The sequence below is a fragment of the Macaca thibetana genome, chromosome 17 (assembly GCF_024542745.1).
Source record: "Macaca thibetana thibetana isolate TM-01 chromosome 17, ASM2454274v1, whole genome shotgun sequence".
NCBI classification, from domain to species: domain Eukaryota; kingdom Metazoa; phylum Chordata; class Mammalia; order Primates; family Cercopithecidae; genus Macaca; species Macaca thibetana.
The window spans coordinates 80,096,614-80,123,122 of record NC_065594.1 but is presented as its reverse complement, the minus strand read 5'-3'; the positions used below and the strand labels follow the sequence as shown (position 1 = coordinate 80,123,122).

General features: G+C 37.2%; 1 protein-coding gene across 3 annotated transcripts in view; it reads right to left on the bottom strand.

Moving 5' to 3' along the window:
* PCCA (propionyl-CoA carboxylase subunit alpha) overlaps positions 1 to 26,509 on the bottom strand; it is a 438,112-nt gene that overhangs the window by 226,662 nt on the left and 184,941 nt on the right. For all 3 annotated transcript variants that reach the window (XM_050765975.1, XM_050765974.1, XM_050765976.1), the window contains 3 exons: positions 7,669 to 7,812; positions 6,278 to 6,352; positions 1,978 to 2,046 (listed from right to left, as the gene is read on the bottom strand). In XM_050765975.1, coding sequence (XP_050621932.1) covers positions 1,978 to 2,046; positions 6,278 to 6,352; positions 7,669 to 7,812 — 288 coding nt within the window. The remainder of the gene's footprint in view (positions 1 to 1,977; positions 2,047 to 6,277; positions 6,353 to 7,668; positions 7,813 to 26,509) is intronic.

The following is a 26,509-nucleotide window of genomic DNA, read 5'->3' as shown; positions in this document are numbered from 1 at the left end:
TTGGCCTGGCTGGTCTCACACTCCTGACCTCAGGTGATCCACCCACTTCAGCCTCCCAAAGTGCTGGGATTACAGGTATGAACCACTGCGTCCAGCCCTTAACACTTTCATAACTAACAAAAAAAGTAAAGTCTCAAAAATAAAAGTATAAAGAAAGAAGACGACTTAGAAATCATTCGCAGTTTTACACATAATATATACAGAAGCAAATGGTACTTTTTCAGAAATCAAAAAAACAGAAAAGTCTTACCATTCTACATGATTTAGTGCCTACTTATACATATCTCTCTAATTTAGCAATGAAATAAGACCTTAACTATTCATTAAAGATTTTTCTGACAGTTATTTTAGCCAATCTATAGATTGTCTTTATTTTAGTAGGTTTTACTAGCTCTTCAATATCAAGCAAATTTGAAAATTAATTTGTAGGCCATTTTTCTGAAGAGAAAAACATTCATCTAAAAATTGAATATTTAAAAATCAACCTACAATATTTTTACATAGTTTTATTTTTAAATTAAATGGTGGTTCTCTATAAACAAAAGACCTAAACTTTATTTTAATACTACCAATAACTTAGGCCAGGCACGGTGGCTCATGCTTGTAATCCCAGCACTTTTGGAGGCCGAGGCGGGCGGATTGCTTGAGCTCAGGAATTCAAGACCAGCCTGGGCAACATGATGAAACCCCATTTCTACAAAAGATATAAAAAAATAGCCCGGCATGGTAGTACACGCCTGTAGTCCCAGCTACTTGGGTGGCTAAGGCAGGTGGATCGCTTGAGCCTGGGAGGTCGAGGCTGCACTGAGCCAAGATTGTGACACTGTACTCCAGCCTGGGTGAAAAAGTGAGACTCTATCATTTAAAAAAAAAGCACTAAAACCTTAACTGAAAAAAGAAAGATAAAAAATGGTTTGTTTACTGCAACGACAACATTAAAAAGGACACTTGGGGAAAAGCCATCTCGAGAAACAGGGTTCAATAAAGAAATCATTCCTCAATACAGATGTATCACTTCAGAGAACACAGATTTTCAAAATAAAATCCATAATCTGGCCGGGCGCGGTGGCTCACGCCTGTAATTCCAACACTTTGGGAGGCCAAGGCAGGCAGATCACGAGGTCAGGAGATGGAGACCATCCTGGCTAACAAGGTGAAACCCCGTCTCTACTAAAAGTAAAAAAATTAGCTGGGCTTGGTGGCACAAGCCTGTAGTCCCAGCTACTAGGGAGGCTGAGGCAGGAGAATCGCTTGAAGCTGGGGTCGGGCGCGGAGCTTGCAGTGAGGTGAGATCGTGCCACTACACTCCAGCCTGGGGGACAGAGTGAGACTCCATCTCAAAAAAATAATAATAAAATAAAAATAAAATCCACAATCTTAATTATTACAGCATTTTAAATTTTATAAGGTTTTAAGCATTTAAAGATGCAAAAGTTCAAGGTTAAAGATCCAAAAATTCAATTCATTTATTCTGGAAAGTCAAACTTCAAAAAGACAGGTGGCCAAAACGAATCTTATACTCTTATATCAAATCTACTTACGTAATTGGTAATTTGTAAAAACTGAAGAGAAAAGATCAAAAAGTACTCTAACAAACACTGCCTATCAGCCCAACTCTTGCCATTCATTCATACTTTCATCTCAGGTAATTTCCGCCAATGGCCAAAAAAGAAACCTAATTCCTTCTCATTGCGATGAGTTAGGGTGGCACCATTGGTTAGATGTTTATTATTACTACCGTTCATGCACATGTGTGTGATGGTGGTGATATGACATAGTTTGGGAGGAGGAGTACTGCAAACTAACATAACGCTGAACTTTCTCTCAAGAGAAAAAACTGCTCTGCTTTCGCATTACATCAGTGCATAATTAGTTGTTCATAGCATATGATGCAGATAAAGGCCCAGTTCCAGACTTTTTAAATATCACTGATTTTTCAGAAGAAATCAAATAATCCATTTAAGAAATTAAACTAACTTTTGAAATCATAGGATCATAATAAATGCTAATATCACTTCCTGGTTGGATGCCACTGTCAACTCGGACCTGGGAGAAAAAAAGAAAAAAAATAAAAGTAATTCATAGTGTGTAGATACTTTTTTGTAATCACAAATTTCATTTCCATGGAGAAGATGGATAGAGAATTTCAATCTCAAATAACATTTTCAGTTCTGGAAAATAGGAAAACAACCTAAAATCTTGATCCGTTAATATGCAATGCAACACATTTTTTGGTCTGCCACTGAATGAAGAAACTAAGAAATAGCAAAAAAAATAAAAAATGAAGACTTCCTATATCACTATGCCAGGATGCTGTGGCTCTCTGACGGCGTCTTCCTGCTGAAGCATGGCATGGACGATGCCCTTGCTAACTGCACTCCCCACCGGACCCTTCTAAGCCCGCCAGTGAGGCCCCTAGTCAAGCCTGCTCCTCAGCTCCATAGGAACGTGGGCCTGGGCCTTTCATGTCTGTAACACTTTCCTTTTTTGCCTCACCCTCTCCACTGTAAAACACTATTTTTCTGTTAGTGTTGGTCCCCTGAGGCTTTAATGTTTACACAGCTTTTCCTATGGCTTTGCTTTGTAAAGCCCCAATTAGAGTTCTGATTTTGTGATTTTCATGGGGTGTGGGGTAGGGGGATAGCACAAGTTCAAAATATTCTTTTGAAGAGGCTGATTGCTGTTAACCAGCCAACGAGTGAGTTAGTACATCGCTGATTCTTGTTTTCATTTCCCAGTTTGATACCAGCAGCAAGGCACGGAGGTTAGCCATGCAAAACTTTAAAAATGAGCAGTTACTGAGGACAGAATATTTATTAAATTATTTGAAAGAAGTTTTGGAATCTGAAGTATTTAAAAGCTAATCAAAATACTTCAGACCGTCAGGCACATCCTAGGGGTCTTGAGGACGGAGGAACTGAATCAAAGCTGCTGGAACAGCAGGACTTTGATGCCCAACGTTGTAAAGGGGTGGGAAGAGAAGAGCGGAAGCTCACGTAGCCTTCCACCTGTGGGAAGAAGCCTTCCTAATAAACAGCAGCTCATCTGTCTGCAGCAAGGCAGAAAAAGGTCAACACAGCGGCTGTTAGGCCTTTAATATTTTAATTTAGGCAATTGTCAAGGGACCACATGTAGAACCTCCTGTCTAGGATATCCACATGAGGGTATAATGATGGCTTTATTATACGGTGACATCAGAAGACAAGCTATAGTTTCATTTTCTTAAAATTCACACTACTATTATTCTCTTTGTAAGGTTGTAAAAGGAACACTGTAACATACCTGAGGGGCTTTTATTTCTGTATTTGCAAGCACAAACAAAAATACAGATATCTGTGTTCGTATTCACATTCATATACAAAAATCTTAATTTTAAACAAAAATGATTCAGCACACTTACGAAATATACTTGGCTTTCTATTTTCTGAAAACATATTTCAGGACATAAACTGATGTTCTATGAAATTCACAGTGTTGACAAAAACTAGAAAAAAATTAATGGAGCAGCTTTAAAAGCAATAAAATAACAATCTACCTTTTCCCCACATTAAATAGCCCCAAAATGGCAACTAGTAATCAGGTTACATAACAGAAAAGATATCTGTGAGTTTTCATTTTCTTAATTTTAATACCAAAAAGTGAAAGAGCTAATTTGACCACTATGTCATCTTTAAAACCATAGCATTCTTGCTAATGCTGTGTTTAAAAATAAGACTGATACAAGTTCTAAAACTTCTGACTTTAACTACATCCTATCAAATAAGACTGATACAAGTTCTAAAACTTCTGACTTTAACTACATCCTATCATTTGCTAGATAAACTGCTACAAAGCTAGGAGGAACTTAGATGTTCAACCCACAAATAAAATAACATAGACAATAAAGAATATTTATTACATTCTTCTATAGTTCCTTACTTAAAACTTTTGTTGCCTTGAATAATATCATCCTATAAGGTGTTACCTAGAGCTCTTAAATGTAACTGTGTTATTTACTAATATTATGATCACAGAAGTTATATCATCTTAACTTTAAAATACACAGGATAAAATCAAGATATATATAATCAACATGTATCTTTATAGAAGCAAATCAGTATTTTCAATTAAAAACTGTACCACAGTATGAAAACTCTGATTTATAATTTACTATTTATGCTGTTTTTTCCAAGTAATAATCAGCTATATTTTTATTTCTTAACAACCAATGTGAAGTCAGATCAAGTCTCCATTACTCCATGAAAGGCTATACAAATTTGCACCGAAAGCTTTAAGAAAAAAGTCAAATGAAATCAGAACCAAATTTCTGAGCAGAACAAAACTGTGGTCTGAAAATAACAAATTTACAAAAGATGATGATCAAAAATAAAAAAGGAAATCTTCACCTCTGCCATATTAATAAATGTCAGCCTTAATGAAGCATGTGAAAAGTACAAACCATAAGTTAGCTCTTAAGTAGGCATTCTCGTGACCAAAAATGGTAAGAGCCAAAAATTGTTTTCTAAGGTAAACTGACTGCTCTAGTTTTAATAAGGCAAGGAAGGAAAACAAACAGTAACAACCACAACAAAACACCCAAGCACCTCTGTACGAGATTCTCAAACCATTGCTCAGAAACCTCTCGCATAATTAAAATTTCTGTCCTCAGTACCACAGTGGACCCTGTGAAACTATAAGACGTCTCCCACCCTTCATTCTCAATTCACCTCTCCCCCTAAGCACAACTCCCAGCCCGCCATGTCTACCTGACAAGTGACAGCCCAATCTGATTAAATGCTTCCAAGGGAGGGGACTCGTGGGCCTCCATGACAGGCCAAAAGTGATCACCATGGAGATACATAATTACAGCTGTCAACGCATCTACTGTCCTGCTGACATCAATTTGATTGCTCCCAGCAATAATGATAGACAAAGCTTAGTGTGCACTCTCCTGCACCCAATCACTTTATCTATTCCTTGGTCCATTTAGCTGACATGCAACATTCACACAAGCAAATAACAGCAGTAAGCAGAACATTTAAGGCATTTTAATTGTTTTTTCTTTCTATGGATGGCTCACAACTGCAAATGTTATTACATAAAACTCCTGCTGCAGCATTAATTGAAGAAAGATTTGGTGGGACGAAGACTGTAGGGGGTATAGTTTGTCCATTATCACTTGCACTTTCAACAGGTCTCACGTTTGAAAATTGCAAATTGCAAAAACTTGCAAGGGCAAAATGTTTGACATCTTGTTAGCTATTACAACATGGTGAAAACTTCTAACGACTAGAGTAATCATTATGAATTCTTATTTAATACTTCTTTTGTTTGATTAAAGAAGTATTTAGATATGTCCCTATGATACTTGTTTTCTCATCTGCTATTTAACGTCACATAATGCCTGTTAAATCTTTACAATTTTTTTTCTGCCTTCTGGCTTTGAACACAGCATGGAGTCTCCAAGCCTAGAAAGGGTCAAGTCCCTTTAGAAAGCACATGGGCAAAAACAATTTAAAAAGTGAAATAAATCATATATCCAATAACATCTTCAGATCTAGAATTCTTCCTGTAATCTTTCACCATCTTCATGCCGGTAATCAAAATGAATAATTTGAATATTCACAGATGGTACAGCCTTGTCATCTACTAGCTAACATAATGTCATATATATATGCGCTTATTACCTTGATTAAGAAAAAGGGTATGTCCTTGTTCTTTTTTTGCAACAAAAACTATTTTTAAAATAGCTATTAAATATAGAAGAGCTATGGAATAAAATGGACAGTGGCCACTTTTCTTCATCTGATATAAATAATATGTACTCCTTAAAGTCCATGAGGTTTAATAGACTGAGACACACTTTGTTTGCCTTAATCAATTCAATTTCCTTAAATTTCAATTAAGGAACTGATTTTGTGCTTGAATTTCTTGACAAGTGACTACATAGCAGGGTTGGATTAGTTCATTGAAAAGATTAAATTGTAACACAAAACATCATTTCTCATTCTTAGGATTCACAGTCTTTTTTATTATAATTTTCAAAAGAATTGGGAACACTGTAAGCTATCATTTATATCATCAGATGTCTCCAGGCTTCCCCTGTCCAGTGGCTCCTGACTTTCTTGAATACCGCAAAACACTGAAAAAATTTTGTTTTCAACACAAAAACCATGATTCCCATGAATTTCACTTGTCCTTCAATTTACACCCTTTGGTGTTGACATGCTTTAACATAAAAGTATGACATAAATCACGAGTGTAACCCCTCAGCTGGTATTACAGCTTAATGACTTACACCAGGTAGATGTAATGGCTCTTGGTACTGAGACAATCTCCCAATAGATGGTAAACCAAAAGACTTGTAGGGGTCCTGAAAGTTCAAAGGAAAGGAAGCACAGTCTTTGAAATATAAATCAGCACAAGTAAGGTTAAATATTTACACAATGAAGAACCATTTATAGGTCTATTTTCGACATACGGTATTTACCAAATCACAGATTTCAGAATATTATTGTCTTTTACTCTAGACAACTTAGAATGTACTTAAAAATCAAACAGAACTGTAAGCAGAATTTAGCCTGACCTTGTTCATACTTTATTGAAATTGGTAAAATTCCAACATTTTATAAAACTTCTTAGAATGCCTTGGGCAAAAAATAAAATAACCTAGGCCCTACATCAAAACATACTCAAGTTTAGAACAACAAATGTGGTACACTAAAGATATTTGTTTTTCTTACTTCTCAAACAGCTCACATATGGTAAAACTTGAGAATTTGGGTTCTTCAAATAAAGACCTGAAAAAAAAACTTTGCACATGCTACTAGATATGTACTTCATTTGTAAATATCTTAGATCATCAGAATAAATAGGTTCAATGTCATAAGAATGAAAGCAATACTACTTAAAATATGAAAAAAGCAAGAGCAATACAGTCATGCCAAAACATATTTTTGAACTCCCTGAAAAATATTTCAAACCAGCTTTCAGTATTCTTAAACACAGACATTGATTTATTTTTAATCTTGACAGACATTTTTGCTGTCGAAAAGTAAAAATAGTACAAATGTTACCTTGCATTCTTGTTTTAGTTATTTGAAAAAAGCATTTAAAAGTACTGAACTGAGAGTTTATGAGTAAAACCCATAATTAAAATTATAAATTATGAGTACAAGTTTTACTTAAAGCTTTACAATTTAAATTTTGATTGTTATTTTCATATAATAATAAAGGAGAAAATTATACAAAAAACAATGTTGGGAAAAATTTTAAGTATCCAATCAACAACTAATGTGTACCCAAGGTGGGCGCTTAAAAAAAAACCCGTGGAAATAAATGTTACTTCTTGTTAGTGTTGTTTGAAAATAAACAAAGAAAATGCAAACAAAACAAAAACCATGGTCCATTCAAGCTCAAGAATATTTAACTAATGCTTTGTTGCCTCTTAAAGGATTGGTAGCTATTTCCCCATCTACGAATAAATGACAATTAACTAAACCCAATTATTTAAAACTATCTGGAATTAGGTCAAAATTATCTAATTTTTTTCTGGTTTAATTATGGATTGCACAATCCAATAGTTGGCAACGTTATAAAACCCTAACTTTACCTCATTGTTTGGCTATACCAGGTCTCGTGACTCTGGACACAACCACCATCCTTCTTCCCAACACCATTCATTTTTACCTCAGCATAAACCCGACATTCAACTGCCCAGCCGTTGATGGGAATATCAGCTTGTTTGTGTCTGAGAGGGTAGCCCTTAGCAACACGGATCATTTCTTGGACTAGGTCCAGGCCAGTAATGCATTCTGTGATAGGATGCTCAACCTGCAAAGCCAAGGTCTGCCAGTCAGTAGGTGTAGAAAAAGATAAATAAATAGAAACAAGAAAAATCACAAAAGTTTTTGGGTAAAATGAAGTTAATTAGATGTAACATTAAAACATACTTGACTAAAAACTCTTGAGCTAGGGGAATAACATGAAAGAATGAACACAATACACAAATCATAAAAAAAAAAACTAATGCCTAAAAGTATTTGTAAACTATCTGTATTATTTTTCTCAATTTTGATTTATTTGTGGTCCAACAATATTTAAGAATTTTAATTTTGAAACTAATTCTTAACCATAAAACTATACATTTATTTCACTGCAATCTTCGATGTGGTTGATAATCAACCTATTCTGCAGCACTTAACATGGCATCTAGAGGGGCAGCTTATGATTTTCCAAAGCGCTAGTCCACCCTGAGTCTCACCCACTTGCATGCTTTCACTAACCCGTCCTGACAAGCAGCCAGATTAGTGTAATCTTGCATCAAGGCAGCGTAGCAGAAGGGAGCAGATGGATCCTTCAGGTTGCTTTCCCTCCACACTGACTTGGGTAATGCTTAGCAGGCACAATTGCAAAACAGAGCCAGTGTGATCGCTCTGCCCTCTCAGCAAATTGCTGATAACTACTTGGGCTGATGCTGTCATGCAAGTACCTGGCCTTCTGCACTAACACAGGAGATATGTATGTACAAAAACATGTGCTGACTTATAGATACACAAACAGGGATACATGTCAACATAAACTTGGTGGATCACTTAGAAATTCTTAACCTTGAGTTAAGAATTTAAGACTTTAAGTTAATAATTAAGAATTTAATTCCACTTAAGTCACTGGGAAAGAGTGAATTATCTACCTTTCATCTAAAACCTTGAATAAGTTCTAAGAATTTAAACAAAACTTTGGCCACATCTGCTGCTTTGATGCCATTTTTTCCTCATAAAAACTAAGTATCTTCTAAATGCACTTCACAATAGTTTCTTTATCATGACATGTCATATTTCATACACTCTGACACAGGAAAAGGTCAGTGAACAAACGAATTATCTTCCCATCTTCAACTACACTAATTGAAGGATAGGACTTAGTCATTATAATAATCTTGAAGCTTATTATAAGCAGACAATGCCATAGTCTTAAAAAAAAGCTTTGTAAAAATAAACAGATGGCATCCATAATTAGCTTTGTGTGTGTTATGAGTTTGTTTACAGTTTCAACAACATTTTAAGACATTTTGACATAATTTTAATGACAAATCATCACTAAAATAAGCATCTACCCTTCGTAAAATAAATGTGACACTAAATAAAGATCTTATTAGGTAGTTTAAAATATACATTTTTGAAAACAAATTATGATTTTGTAAGAACCAAGACTCTATAAGATAAATATAATAAGAAAGTAACTAGCAAAAAAAAAGAAACCCTCTATTATTACTAGAAACCAATTTCATGTGAGAAAGCATCTCAGCACTCTACTCAAGAGGTGAACCTGGATGGGTGTGGTGCTTCACACCTGTCATCCCAGCACTTTGGGAGGCCAAGACGGGAGAATCACTTGAGGTCATGAGTTTGAGACCAGCCTGGTCAACATGATGAAACCCCGTCTCTACTAAAAATAAAAAAATTTAGCCAGGTGTGGTGGCACACGCCTGTAGTCCCAGCTACTCAGGAGGCAGAGGCACGAGAATTGCTGGAACACGGGAGGAGGTTGCAGTGAGCCGAGATTGCACCACTGCACTTCAGTCTGGGTGACAGAGCGATACTCCATCTCAAAAAAAAAGAAAAAAAAGAGGTGAACCTACTATGTGCCAAGTGCTTTACATCAATACTATTCACACATCCCTGATAGACGAAAAGACAACTTTAAGAGTTAAGTGAACCATTCAGTTTCCTCTTTCTATGACCAGTGCCCATATAAGCATATACCATATACAAGGCAAATAAATATATATTGAATGAATGAACAACAAATACAGATTCACACCTATAGTAAGTGGTCGAGATGGAGCTGGAACTTATCTCACTGCAGAGATGACGTTATCTTCCTGATCTTCCTGACAGAAATATATATGAAAGAAATGTATGCATAAAAGTATATGCAATGGCTATACAATTATGTATACATATCTTTTTAAAAGCATATTACTATCAAGGTTTCAAGATCCAAATTTGAAGATGGATCTATAACTGTGTAGGAAAATAGGTACATCAGATCCACTTTGAATGGGATCCAAAAGTAGACCCACTGTGTTCTAAACTTAGTCATATAACAGATCCATAACATTTTACAGTCTAAATTAGGGAGCTACAAGTAATTCAAATTAGAAGCAACTAAGCAGATAACTAAAGCTGCTAAAGGTAAAATCCTTACTAACAGAAATTTTAAAAAACATTTACCTTTTGACAAGTACTGCATAAGTCCACAAAATAGTCTAACTTGCTTGAATTTTCCAGGTAAAAGAAATCAACTTCTTTAAAGTAAAACTTAAAATTTTAAACATTTTCGAAAGAAATCCTTCTAAATACATAGGATTCCAAAGCTACTCCACAGGATATGAAACCTTTCCTTTAGACTGTGTTATTACCAGAAATCTTATAAGTACAACATTGCTTAAATAATCACAAATATCCCTCTATTCCCAAATGCTTAGCAACAGTTTCTCTCTATAAGTTAAGCTCAATACTTAAGTGATAGAACAGGGTTATATGAAGGAACAAAAGGACGGACGGAAGGAAGGAAGGAAGGAAGGAAGGAAGGAAGGAAGGAAGGAAGGAAGGGAGGGAGGGAGGGACAGAAGAACGGATGGAAGGAAGGACAGAAGGACAGACGGAAGGACGGACGGAAGGAAGGGAGGGAAAAGATGGTTAACTTGACCAAAAGGTTATAAAAATAAAAAACAAAAAAGTCAAAAATTGGTGTGTGGTAAACCAACAAGTTCATCTTGTCCCACTTAGAAGAAAAATGTAACTACAGAAGTCTGATGCTAATAAGCATCTGTTGTGAGGGCTATTATGTGGGGGGAAAAGGTTTCTGTGTCACTTCTATTTGGGAAACACCGGGTTAATCTCAGTTCAACAGATTGTTTAGGAAAGACTCTTGTCATTAGCATGCCCGTATGTCCTGTGACTCTCCTAGAGAAGGGCCTTGTGCAGCACTTCCTCCACCTTTTGCAAAGTACCTTTATGAGTTGCCAAGTCCATGGAACACACTTTTGGAAACAATGCCTTAAAAACATTCAAAATACAAGATGGAATTCCCTTATTGTTACTCCATCCTCAACACACAAATATTTTAGAACCTGGTTTCATATGTTTTTCCTACCTGACAGCAATGCGCTCATTCTAAAAAGCACACAAATCAGGGATCCACCAGAGAGCACTGTTTTGCATTGTTAACATATTAGCATGTGAATATATAAATCTTGGGATTTAGTGAGCAACAGTAAGCCCGAACCCCCCTGCCAAAAAAAAAAAAAAAAATCCCATTCACAAAAAAGGAGTAAGCCCTACCAAGTCATAATACCTGAGTCCTCAAAGACAAATTTCTCAAGGGAGTGCCACACTGCAGAGTCTAACAGTTGTTGATAAATTCATTTGTATTGGTTACATCCCTAGCTCACCATGAATCTTTTGTTCAAACACGTACAAAAAATTATCAAATGCCATATTATAGGACATAATCATGCCTCATAATATCCCATGCCATTATCATCCTCATGGACTAGAATAAATATGTCTAGTTCCATACACCTACGCTAGATGTTAACAATCGGCTGGCTTTTTATAGATCTACTTGCTATTTTAATTTAGTTTTGTCTTCTTAATCACCATCAAGCTGTCACTATTAGCATTGTGTCCAAACCTCTTACCACTCCCTCTTGCTCATCTGTTGCTTCAAATTTATTTCCCAAAATATAACTAAGCTTGTCAAATGCAACTGTGAGGTAAATTAGGTTGTGCTTCATCTCTGAGTGCTTAATGTATCTCATTTCGGTAGCAGAATAAGCTTAGGAAAACTAAATCTCCTTGGCACTGTGCTGTTACCTACGTCATGATTCTAAAAATTATAACAACAAACTCTGACATTGCCATTGTCATCTTTAGCCTATTCCTCATTAAATACAAACTAGGAAGTATGCTAAAGTTAGTGAGTGAAAGTATGCTGGGCTATTTACAGAGTCTCAAAGTATCTCCCTATAAGATACTTTATCAAGGACAAATGGAAAAATAGAAAGTCTACAGCGTAGAAACGCCAGAGACACCTCCTTAACCAAGCCAACACCACCAATAACGGGATAAAGAGACACTTCATGCTACCAACATGGTGCTCACAGACGGACAGTGTCAGTTCTGCAGTATTCCTGCCCAGAATGCAAAGACTGAATCTAGTACACAAGAAAAGAGACAAACCTAAAATGAGTGACATTTTATAAAATAAATGCTTTATGCTCTTAAAAAATGTTAAGATCACAACTGACCAAAAGACTAAGGATTATTCCAGATTGAGAGAGAAGAAAGAGATATAGCAACTAAATGCAATGCAGGATGCTGAGCCAGATTTTTTTTTTCTTTTACCACAAAAGGCATTAATGAGGCAACTGCGGAAATTTGAATATAGTCCCTAAATTGGACAACAGTAATACGTTAATGTTCAAATCTTGATTTTGATTATGGTGCTATACAAGAAAATGTACTTGTTTTTAGGAAGTACAGACATATTTAGGAGTAAAGGGGCACCAGGCCTGCAACTTACTCTGAAATGTTTCCAGTAAATACAGATATAGATAGAAAGATAAAGCAAATGTGGTAAATATGAGCAAAGTGTATTCAGAAATTACCTGTAATATTTTTACAACTTTTCTGTGAGTCTGAACTCATTTCAAAATTTAAAGTTAAGAAAAATATGGCAGGGTACGGTGGCTCACCCCTATAATCCCAGAACTCTGGGAGGACAACCCAGGTGGATATCTTGAGCCTAGGAGTTTGACAGCAGACTGGGTAACACGGCAAAACCTTGTCTCCATTAAAAAAAAAAATACAAAAAACTTCAGCCAGGCATGGTGACGCAAGCCTGTGGTCCCAGCTAATTGAGAGGCTGCGGTGGGAGAATCACCTGAGCCCGGGAAGTCGAGGCTGCAGTGAGGCAAAATCGAACCACTGCACTCCAGTCTGGGAGATGGGACTGAGACCCTGCCTCAAAAAAATAAAAAATAAAAAAGTTACTAGAAATAAAAACAGTGTCCCTAGAAAGACTTGTTTTTCATACTACAAAACATTATTAAAAATAAAGACATCTGACTTGATCAACATTCTTGTCAGAATCCTCCCACTATGTTAAATAAAAATAGTTATACAATAGCAGATAGTTTGGCGGTATGTTTCCTCTGACCTAAACTTTTAAATATTTTACTGTGATGTTTACCTAATAATTCCTAACACTTTCAGGATCAGTAACTGAGTAACAGGCAAGTCATCCTGAAGGGGAGCAAGATTCAAGGAAATTTTAATTATATACCTGAGTTGACTTGAAATGAAAAATTAAAACTGAGGAAAGTCAGTTTTAAGGGAAAAGGGAAAAAGTCACAACATGTAAAAAGAAGTCAGAAGGATGCACTGTGTGTCAACTTGGCCACTGTGAGGAGGAGGCTGATGAGAAGTGTTAAAAATTCCTTCAACAGTGGGATATTTGCAGTTAGAATTGTTTGGCAGCTGGTAAGTAGTGGCCCAGCTGCTTAGTCAAAGCAGAAACTGCCCCTAAAAGTGTAAGGCCCACCATAGATAAGTATAACCAACATCAGTGTGGCACTTTGAAATGTACAAAATCCTTCCACACATGCACAAACTTCTTCAATACATCACTGTCATTTAATAGAGAAGGCATAGGAGATTGCTCTCAAGATACGGTGTGGTGAGAGAATGGTGAAATTTTTTGTTATCAAAATAATGTTCTTTTAAATTAACAAAATTTTAAGTGACATTTTTATTCAATATATCCCATCTAAACTGACAGATATTACAAAGACTTTTTTTTTGAAAGCTGTCTTTTGTAAGCAGAACTTGCTGGATTCAACTTAGCAAAGTAGTTTAGTGTGATTACCCATTGAAATATGAGGAAACTGTCCCATTACATAAAATTCAGTTTCATAAGTGTGTGGCATAATAGGCCTCTGTCTTTGTAGTTTGTTGCTATTCCAGCCTGAAAGGATGGTCAATGCCATTATTTTTGGTTCTGCTCTGTCTGTTCAGAAAGATTCTGCTCTTTCTGTTCACAGAACGGAATCTAGCATGTACCTACTAAAATTCTGAAGCTCTACCTCCTGAGAATACAGGATTTCAAAATAAAGATCTAAAGTTATTAGATTTTGATCCACAGCACTCAAGGATAAAAAGCATGTTGGGAAATAGGCCCCAACACATCACTCCTATAAACTCACCTTGGAAATAATGGTTATATTCAAGAGTGACCATAAAAACTGAACAGATTCTATTACAGGGCTCCCCTGATGACCCCAAGAATAATAATCACATGAAGAAATGATAAGGAAATTGTTATTGGCTAAACTGTGTCCCCCCTGCCCCAAAATTCCTATGTTGAAGTCCTAGACCCACTACCTCAGAGTTGACCACATTTGGAGGCATGGTCTTTAAAGAGGTGATCAGGTTAAAATGAGATCATCAGAGTGGGTCCTAATCCAGCATGACTGGTATCCTCGTAAGAAGAGAAGATCAGGACCCAGACAACACAAGGCACAGAGGAGAGGCCACAGGAAGACACGGGGAGGGGATGGCCACCCACAAGCTATGAGAACAGCCTCCAAAAGAAACCGACCCTGTTGGCCCCTGGATTTTGGACTTCCAGCCTCCAGAACTGTGAGAAAACACATTTTTGTTGTTTCAGCCACGCCAGTGTATGATACTTTGTTATGGCAGCCCTAGCAAACTAATACAAAGACCAGTTTTAAAAAGTTAAACATAGATCAAGAGTCCAGAACTCAGACAGCAAGATCGTTTACAATATGCTTTAAAACAAAATCCCAATTGTAAGTGCCTGAAAGGCTTACCTATACATATCTGTACACCAAAAACTTCTTTCCTTCAACTCTCTACTAAGGTTCAGTAAATAATAAGGAAGAGTATAACACATCATACCTTCCATCCTCAGTTTCCCAGCACAAAATATGCCCAAACAGCCCAACTCTGGCCTACTCTAAACAGCCTGAGAGCCCTGGCCTCTATCACTTTAAATATAATCAAAAAGGTCAACATTTGCTCACATCCAAAATGTCCCTTCTGACACGAATGAAATTTTACAATTAGTTAGAAATCCTTTTCCCAATAATTTCTCCTCATTCTTTCTACCAAACACTCCAACTCCATAAAAGACCAAAATCTTTTCATCTGGCAAGTCTAGAAATATTTTTTTTAATCCAAAACTACTCTGAAATTAGAATATGGTATTTTTTCAATTATAGTCAATTGTTATAAACCAGAATTTAGGTTGCAGTAGTTTTTAATTTTTAAACAAATGCAACACCCAAGGGCAAAATCAAGTTGCAAGAAAAGTTTCTGAAATCCTTCTGGATATAAAGGTTCCCTGTGATGCAGAATTCTCCCTGATGAGATTAGAGTGTGTGGCCCTCATAGAATTCAACAATCGCACTGTACCTTTCCTTCCATGGTAAGAGGAGATTCCTCCTCCACTGCACCAATCAATATAAGCAACTGACTAAGGCTAACAAAAGTGGGACAGTTTACCCGTCTGTTCTCAAAGATATGGACAGCTGACTGACCATGTTTGGGGTTTTAATTACTTATTAAGATTTTATTCCTTTCTATTTGGGAATTTTCTAACTTCTATAGCCTTTGTAGACTATACAGAGGTTGCTTTTCCAAAAAATTTAAATCTAAAAAAACCTAGCACCTAGCATTAATTACACACACACACACACACACACACACACACACATACACGAATTTGGAAATGTGTATTATTAAGGGTCCTAATATTAATCTTAACACAAAGGCCTAAGCCATGTAGTAAATACTTTTCTCTATCAGCTTCATTTTTGGAAGAAAAGATTTCAGCTTCCATTTTTCCTCCCAGACTCTTCTTACACAAACACCCTTTAACAAAAAGGAGGTCTCGGCCGGGCGCGGTGGCTCAAGCCTGTAATCCCAGCACTTTGGGAGGCCGAGACGGGCGGATCACGAGGTCAGGAGATCGAGACCATCCTGGCGAACACGGTGAAACCCCGTCTCTACTAAAAAATATTAAAAAAAAAAAACTAACCGGGCGAGGTGGCGGGCGCCTGTAGTCCCAGCTACTCCGGAGGCTGAGGCAGGAGAATGGCGTAAACCCAGGAGGCGGAGCTTGCAGTGAGCTGAGATCCGGCCACTGCACTCCAGCCTGGGCGACAGAGCCAGACTCCATCTCAAAAAAAAAAAAAAAACAAAAAGGAGGTCTCTTTAAAAGTAGTTAATATTTCAAATATGTTTGTTCACATGTAACAATAATTTTGCAGTTAACTGACAAGAGAATGAGAGACAGTTATTATTTAATATGTGGCTAAGTCTGCCATCTTTTCAGATGTCAGACAGGCTTTATATTAACGACAATAGCAATAGCAATAATGTTAATAATAATGACAACAGTAAGAGTAAAAATGTCAACCAATATATAACAAACAGCATGCAAATGTTATGGATAAGATACTCACAGTTAGCAGAAAGAATGTGTGCTCAGTATAAACCAGGTACTAATTTGAATATTTAAACTATATTAACTCATTTAATGCTGACAATCCTATACAGCAAATGCTACAATTAATGTCATTTTACTAATGAGGAAATCAAAACATACAGAAGTTAAGGAACTTGCCTATGGTCATACAGCTAAGTAGGAAGAGAACTAGAATTTACTTGCTCTGAGTGAAAATAGTAGATGTTTGCAATTAAGAAAAACAATGATTAAATGAGTTCTCCATTAGTCAGTTACAGTTGTTCTAAAACATTTTACAATTTTGAATCTCACTGAATGTCTCCATAAAAAACTATATATCTGACTTCATAGGGTTTACAGACTTCCCTAAAGCTCGTGAGAGATCCAGATAACCCAGGTTAGCTATTCCTGCTTTGGGATCCTGTCAAAACCAGCCTGGCTCCCACCTCTCCACTCCAAACTCCATGCTGTCTATCTCCCCAGAGTTAACAAGCAGCTGAGGACACGGGAAGCACCAAGATCAAGGGAGAAGATGAGAGCCAAGAACTGGGAACAGGCTCTTCTCCCTCTCTGGCTGAATGAAAACTGGAGACTAGCTTCAGAGAACTCTAGGGGAAGAATGTGAAAGGAACACATCAAGGACATAGATTGGCCTGCAAAGAGTCATGGACCTCGGGGGAAAAGTCAATAAAGGCTCCAGATGGGTCCATGGTCTCTTTGCCCAGGAATCCAAGTAGTCAATAAAAATTAGCTCAATTCTGTCCTTGAGATGAGAATGCTAGGAGACATATGCTCTTCCAGGCCTCTGGAGGAGATATGGTTGTGTCTTCAACCATTTGAAGGGCTGCTGTCACTTAGAATAGTTCAAGAAGCAGAACTCAGTATTGATAACCCCCAAACAACCACAGCAAAACCACAGCAGGGGGATTACTACCACGAGAAAGAAAAAAACATTCAGAATACTGATTACACAGGCCAAGTGAAACAGAGCTGCTGAAGGACAGGGAAAATACAACTTTACCCAAAAAGCAGTAAAGGCACTTAAAAACTTAAGGAGTAGCAATGCACATACGTGCATGTGCACACACACCCCGTGTCCTCCTTCCATTTCCCCAGGGGATTGGTCCCAGGACCCCTGTGAATACCAAACTCTACAGATGCCCAGGTCCCTGATAGAAAATAACACGGTATTTGCATCTAACCTATGCATATCAAAAGACCCGTACCCTTTTCTTTTTTTTAAGAAATGGGTCTTGATCTGTCGCCCCAGCTCAGTGCAGTGGCATGATCATGGCTCATCACAGCACTGATCCCCTGGGCTCAAACAATCCTCCTGCTTCAACCTCCAAAAGTTCTGGGATTACAGGCATGAGCCACAGCACCCAGCCCTTCCCATATACTTTAAATCATCTCTAGATTACTTATAGTAATACAATATAAATGCTATATAAGCTGTTGCTGTGCTATATGGTGTTTTCACTGGCATTTTTTCATTGCTGAATTGATATTTTTATTTTATTTTTAAATTTTTAAGCCACAGTTAATTGAATCCACAGATGCAGAACTAGTAGGTAAGGAGAGCTAACTGTAATGCACAATTAGAATTTCTGAGCTAAAACAATGGGATTTCCCAATTGCACAATTTAGTCAGTTACTTCAAGGAGAGGATAATCACTGCTGCAACCTGAATTAGTAACCTGGAAGATCAATAAAGAAATAATGTCAAGAGACACAGCATAAATACAAAATGACAGTTATCGTAAGAGAAATCTATCCAGTAGACTTAAATTGCAAAAACTAAAAGTTTCACAAGGAGAAGAAAATTGCTGAGGGAAAGAAATAGTTAAATAACAGAAGAAACTTCCTCTGAAATGAAGCAATACTTAAACCTGAACACTGAAAAAGGGCATGGACTAAAAGGCAGGGTTAGCGTATACAAACACACACCAAGGCATATCCTGGTTGGAAAAAAAGTCCCTGAATTCCAATGATTAAAAGAAAATTAGAGCCAGGCACAACGGCTAATGCCTGTAATCCCAGCACTTTGGGAGGCCAAGCTGGAGGATCACTTGAGACCAGGAGTTTGAGACCAGGCTGGGCAACAAAGTGAGACCTCGTCTCTACAAAAAAATTCAAAATTTAGCCAAGCGTAGCAGCATGCACCTATGGTCCCAGCTACTTGGGAGGCCGAGGCAGGAGGACTGCTTGAGCACAGGAGGTCAAAGCTGCAGGGAGCCAAGGTCATGCCACTGCACTCCAGCCTGGGTGACAGGATGAGAAAAAGAGAGAGAAAGAGAGAAATTTAAAAAAAAAAAAAAAATCGGGCAAACTTTCAGACAGCAAGACTACATTATCTCTAATGGGAAAGAAATGAGAATGACACCAGATATAATACTAGAAGCTAGAACACAGCTGAAATTCATATACTCCTGAAAGCCAAGAACCGAAACCCAATCCTGATCAAGAATCCTGTACTCAATCAAAACAGTATTCCCCTTTCAGGGCTAAAGAAACATAGTTGAGGATGTGACATTTCAGAGCGTATACTCCACAAATTCTACTGAAGAAATTTCATGAAAAATATGCGCTACATAAACAAATGAACTAGGGCAGAAATCTCAAAAAAGAAAGATGAAGATACAGCAAATAATGAAAGATGTGTCTGGGCTGTACACACAGAAGTTAAAAAAGGTCTTTGGAAACACAAGAGATAAACTACAAAAGAAAGTCAAAAATAGCTCAGAAGTATTAAATTATCTTAGCAAATCTTCAGTGTTGGAAAGTCGAGGGAACTAGTTACATCATCTTTACAAATGATAGAGAAAACGTCTGTCTGAATAGAACAATAAATAAAATTTTAAAGGACAATAGAATTTCCAAATTATCAATGGGAAACAAAAGGGATAATTAACAATTATTTCAGCAACAAACAGAAGAGGAAAAACAAAATAGAAGACAAGAAAAAAACACTTAAAATATAAGATAAAATAAATAAAATCAAGTATTTAAAATGGGAAGAAGTAAATTTTCACACTAAAAGAAAATGTTGGATTAGGTTCTTAGAAAATTTTTTCAGGCTGGGTGCCAGCGGCTCACTCCTGTAATCCCAGCACTTTCAGAGGCCAAGACAGGAGGACCCCTTGAGCCCAAGAGTTCCAGACCAGCCTGGGAAATATGTTGAGACCCGCTGTATACAAATACATACACACACACAATTTTTTCTAAACTAAAAAACAAAACAACTAATAAAGAAGGCTTTAAAATAAAGGACCAGAAAAAAAAGGAGGAGATACAATATGATATGAGTCAGAGTAGGATTTGAGATTAAATATTTAAACAAGATGAACATTCAGGCAAGAAAAAAAGGCACAGAATTCATGTATAAGAGCCATAAACCCACATACATCAAATTACGCTGCACACAAATATGTAAAAATATGCATTAGGAATGCAGAGAAAACTTAAAGACATATACTTCAGTATAACGTGAAATTACATGATGTCTGATATCTGTGTTAAAATACTCCAGCCAAGAGAAGAACAACTGAGAAAAAGAAGGCATACCTGAAACAACACTGGGAAGTAAATAGGAAGCTGGTTGCAGATCCCTGGGGCTCTATTCTACTACTGTTGCTATTCTGAAGTACTTCTGTATGTGTGAAAATTACAATGAGGAAAAGAAAGTGTGGCCGGGCGCGGTGGCTCAAGCCTGTAATCCCAGCACTTTGGGAGGCCGAGACGGGCGGATCACGAGGTCAGGAGATCGAGACCATCCTGGCTAATACGGTGAAACCCCGTCTCTACTAAAAATACAAAAAACTAGCCGGGCGAGGTGGCGGGCGCCTGTAGTCCCAGCTACTCGGGAGGCTGAGGCAGGAGAATGGCGGGAACCCGGGAGGCGGAGCTTGCAGTGAGCTGAGGTCCGGCCACTGCACTCCAGCCCGGCGACAGAGCGAGACTCCGTCTCAAAAAAAAAAAAAAAAAAAAAAAAAAAAAAGAAAGTGAGACAGACACACAAAGGGAGGAAGGAGGAAGGGAAAGAAAAGAAGGTGAAAAGGAAAGAAAAGGAAAGAAGAGAGACGGAAAGAACCAAAGAAGGAAAGAAGGAAAAAAATGCAAAGATGTCTTGGATACGAAGATTTTTGAGGCAATGAACCTATTCTTATGATACCATAATGGCAGATACATTTGTCCAAACTCACAGACTGTGTAACACAAAGAGCAACCTCAGTGTAAACTACAGACTTTAGTTAAAAACAATGTATCACCAGGTGCTCTGGCACAGGGCTATAATCCCAGCACTTTAGGAGACAGAGGCCCCAAGAGTTTGAGACCAGCCTGGCCACATAGTGAAACCTCGTCTCTACAAAAAAATACAAAAATTAGCCAGGCGTGGTGACGTGTGCCTGTAGTCCCAGCTACCTGGGAGGCTGGGGTGGCAGGATCGCCTGAGCCCAGGAGTCCAAGGCTGCAGTGAGCTGGGATCTCACCACTGCACTCCAGCCTGGGTGGCACCAAGACCCCCATCTCTAAAAACAAACAAACAAACAAACAAAAAACCCACAATGCATCAATATTGGTTCATCAGTTGTAACAAACGCACCACACTAATATGAGACACTGAGTAGAGAAATGGTGTGGGGTGAGGGAGGGGCATATGAGAACTCTCTGTACTTATATATTCTATAAACCCAAACTGCTCTAACAAATAAAGTTAGCTTTTAAAATTATGATGAAAAACTCCACCTATCTCTTTCTTAAACAGATTCAATTTTTAAAGGGAAAGAAAAAGAAGAAAAGATATATAGAGGAATTGAATAAAACAATTGATAATCTTAAATTTTAATAGATGATATTCCCTCATAAAATTCTGAAGGTCTACCACAGAAAGATGTTTGAAGTCCTACAATCATGAAGGATACCAGTATCAAATGGTTTGCATCTGAGTTCTAATTTCAAATATAAGGGTAACCTTATTACCCATTTAAGAATTCAAATACAGTACCCACAGGTATCTCTAAAAAATAAATTTTTGATTTAAAAAACCCTAACTTTATATAAAATGAATCAAAATAAAGAACTCATTAATCATGAAGCTATGGTGAGATGCTGACAGTGACCATAAAGAGATAAAATACACAAGTAAGATGAAAGCTCTAGGAGAACCATGCCTACAGAAAAGAAAGGAAATGCTACAATCACATAGAACTAATAATAAAACAAGCAAACATGAAGAGTTAGAAAGTAAAGACAGCAGGATTAAATATAAGCATGCCAATTTCCATTACATTTGTAAAAAAGAAACAATATACTCTTTCAGGCTGAAATATGAAGAAAAATGATGACAAAAATATAAATGTTTTTCATAATCACTTTTCTTATTAACAACATATTTTAGTTCCACGTCACTGGAAGGGAAAAAAAGAACATATTTTAGGAATTAACCTATCTGTGGAAAGTTATAAACATCTATCTTAATAGTCCAGCAATTCCGTCATTCTAATTTCTTTTTCTTCTGTTAAATGTAAATATAATAAGCTAATCTATAGGCTAATTTTTCATATGGAAAAATAAAAGTCATGAGAAAGGAATAGTTCTACTAGATACTGTTCTATAATATATAGCTATAATACCTAAACCAGTGTGGTGCTAGGAGATGAATAAGCAGAAAAATTAAAAAAAGAAGAGTGAAGTAATAGGTCTGCATACATCTGTGATTTCAGTATGTAATGTAGATAGCACTTCTAATTATTACAGAAAAGACTGATTATTCAATAATTGTTGGAACAATCAGGTAGTCATTGGAAAATAAAATAAAATGAATTCCAAATGAAGATTTCACCATGAAAGATGAAATATTTGAAGAAAACATGAAAGAAAACAGTTTGATTTCTCATAGAGCACAGAAAGCCTAAGTATATCACACCAGAAATCACAAAAGAGAAGATTTAAAAATTAAACTGCATACCAATAAAAACTTTCTATATAAGAAGAAAAAATATATACAAAGTTAAAAAGGCAATAGATAAGGAAAAATACCTAAAAATCATATCTGTTATGTTTTCATATATGTATTTGTTATCCTGCCAGGACATTAAAAAAAAAAAAAAAAAAAGGTTTTTCCTCCCTTAACTGTCCTCCACCTTATCCAATTTGTCTCTTTAAATTAGCCAATCGGAACTAGTTTAGCCTGTGCGGTCTAACCCTAGCCAACAAAGGAACGACGCAGCAGCAGGGGCCATGTGCATCAGGGATAAGAACCCCTTTCCCTCCCTTGTCTAAGTGTGCGCTCACCATTGCTCCATCTGTAAGGGCACACCCTTCTATAGAAGAACCTTGCCTTGCTGAGAATTAAAAAGAAAATCATATTAAAAAAAAAAAAAAGCTTTTTGCTGAATCATAGATCAGTGCAGTTGTTTACTCACAGAACATCTTAGCCCCATTCCTCATACCTCACTTCCCCATGGGGCAGTGTAGTTAATGGCCTGCTTCCCCCACACATGCAGAGGAGTATGCACCTCTAGAAAGGAAAGCTCATCAGTGACAGACTGGATTAAGAAAATGTGGCACATATACACCATGGAATACTATGCAGCCATAAAAAAGGATGAGTTTGTGTCCTTTGTAGGGACATGGATGCAGCTGGAAACCATCATTCTCAGCAAACTATCGCAAACACCGCATGTTCTCACTCATAGGTGGGAACTGAATAGTGAGATCACCTGGACTCGGGAAGGGGAACATTACACACCAGGGTCTATTATGGGGAGGGGGAAGGGGGGAGGGATTGCATTGGGAGTTATACCTGACGTAAATGACGAGTTGATGGGTGCTGACGAGTTGATGGGTGCAGCACACCAACATGGCACAAGTATACATATGTAACAAACCTGCATGTTATGCACATGTACACTAGAACTTAAAGTATAATAATAAAAAAAATTTTTTTAAATAAATAAATATATATATATATATAATAATTAAAAAAAAAAAAGAAAGGAAAGCTCAGACTATCAAACTCAGAGCTTGTAGAAGAGTTGCTGGCATATCTGCCCCTCCTCAACTTTTGGTGGTGGGGATAGGGGGGTGAGAAGGTGATGTGGAGAGGCAGCACAGCTCTCTGGGGAGGGGCAGAGAAGGGGAAGGTCTCTATTTTACCAGCCTGGGCTGTCAACAAATGGCTTCAAGGGCTCTGCCTTTAGGGTTGCTACCCCTTAATCCAACTGCCAGGGTCTTTGCTCAGAAAGCACCTGCCCTGTAGACCTATGAAAATATTCACAAAGCCACTCCTTTCTGACAATACCACAAAGGGCTAATGTCCCCCGAAAATAAACAAATACCTACACATCAATAAGAAAACCCAAAGGGCAAACGATCTAACAGTCAATTCCCAGAAAAGGAAATATAAATGAATCTATAAAGAAAAATTCAACTTTATCATGATAAATAATGAAAACAATATACCATTTTTCACTATCATACAAAGATCAAAAGGCAAAAAACACTTTCGGCCAGGGAGAGAAGAAACAAGCTCTCCTTTAAGAGGTAAACTGATAAAACTTAGCTAATTTATAAAAGCACATATATTCCCAGCAATTCTACTTCTGCACGTGCAAAGTGGATATAAAGGGTCACTCATAATTGCATTATTTGGGATAGCGAAATACTGGGAAAATTATCAATAGAGATCTGGTGAAATTATATGACTGTTACATCCCTATGACTCGTTATTAAAAGTCATCAAAATGAAAAAGATAATGCTTTAAATTAGGCATGGAATATTCCCAAATTAATACGTTAAAAAAACAAAGGTTCCTTTGACAGAGGAAAAATAAATGGCTGTGATAAAAGTGTGGTATGCAGAGTAACTTTTCCATTGTAGACTCTTATGAATCACTAGATTTTTTTAAATGAAGTATTATAAGTTCTGAGTATTACCATTCAATAAAATAAGAAACTAAAATTATCCCAGCAAATTACATACATAGTAGTCCCCCCTTATCCTTGGGGGACTTGTTCCTAGGTCCCCAGTAAATGCCTGAAACTGTGGATAGTATAGAATATGATTGCTTTCAATTAGAACACTTTTCTACTCATGTCTTATACATACATTTTACTGTCTTTTCCATCTTAACTAAGCACTTACCACGCACTGTGGCTATAACTTTTGAAGTTTGACTTTTGACAGCAAAAGTAGCACCAATTTCTTTTCCTTCTTCACAATGCCACCGATAGAAGATTCATCCTTACCGCAGATCTTAGCAACCTTAGCACATGACTCTTTTCTTTCCTTATTAAGCCTAGAACTTTCACCTTTTCACCTAAAGGAAGCACTTTCTGGCTTCTCTCTGGCATATATGAATTGCCAGCAACAATACTCGTGCGTGCCGGGGCCATTATGAAATAAAGTAGAGGGTATGGAACGTAATTTCCTAGCAAGCTATCCAATATACAAAACATAGGTACTTAGATAGCCTTGACCAACTGCACAGAATTATTTGATAAAAATATCAACTTCAGGATGGGCACGGAGACTGACGCCTGTAATACCAGCACTTTGGGAGGCTAGTGGGGGTGGGGGGGACAGATCATGAGGTCAGAGATCGAGACCATCCTGGCCACATGGTGAAACCCTGTCTCTACTAAAAATACAAAAATTAGCTGGGTGTGGTGGCACACGCCTGTAATCCCAGCTACTCGGGAGGCTGAGGCAGGAGAATCACTTGAACCTGGGAGGCGAAGGTTTGCAAGCTGAGATCACACCACTGCACCCCAGCCTGCTGACAGAGTGAGACTTCGTTTAAAAAAAAAAATTCAACCATAGGGTCTTATAACAGAAATGACCATAGCACAAACTTGAACAAACTTATAACCTGAGATAAATGAGCCAAAAACAAATGGGAAAAAAGATAACATAAGAACACAGTAACAAACTGCCCATTTGTTAATTCCATAAATACTGATAAGTACCTCAATTAAAAAATCTTGTATCCCTTGGGTCTGGAAAAGAATACAAATATTTTGCAGTCATCTCAAATTGTCTTCAAAATCAAATTATAAGCTGTTATTCTCATTATGACAAAATAAAGTCTCCACTTTAACCAAAAACATGATTTCCCAGCTAATTATCTAATTAAATATACTTAGTTATAAAGATATATTTTAATCAAAATCAAATTAATCTTCAAAAGAAAAATTCTGTCACTTCTAAAGATAGTCACAAAATAAAATATAGGCTACAAAGGTAATTTCAAAGGAAGTATGAGTTTTGAGGAACAATTACTGAGCTACTATCTATAAAAATGCTGCAAGTATTTATAATATTGGTCTCAAAATGCATCTAGATAGATCACTTCTGCCACATTTAATGAAAATCAGCCCCATTATTTGATAGTTACACTTTACAATGAAAATGCAGCAATGTTTTTAACTTTTTACACAAAACTTACAGATTAAAATTGTGGTGATTATATTCATGTGAAAATGGTGGGCTGGCAGTCAACTTTCCCTCCAAACTACTTCTAAGGTATACTCTTACACTGCAGAATACAGACGGTTAAAAACCCTATTCCCAGACTCCCTTACAGCTGAGGTTTCCATGTGACTGCATGAGGTTCTGGATGTGTCAATCAAGTGCATATGCATGAAATTTGGAAAGGAAAAGTGAGGTAGCAGTGATGCACAGACTGTCATTCCACCGCCCGCTCACTGCTTTTGGGGGGTGTTGAAAGTCAGGACACAAACTTATTTAATCTATAGGGATAATGTATCTCTAAAGCCATCAGCTTGGAACTTGGGCTTACTGGGGACTAGAAAACAATTGGTGGGGAATGTGAGATGCGGGAGGTCTTCTTAAAAACATCACGGGGTAAGAATATAGGAAGGAATCAGCCAAAACCAAGATGAAAACACAGATTTGCAAACCCAACACTCAACACCATTTCTGCCCTAAAGTCATTTGCCATTCCAGGAA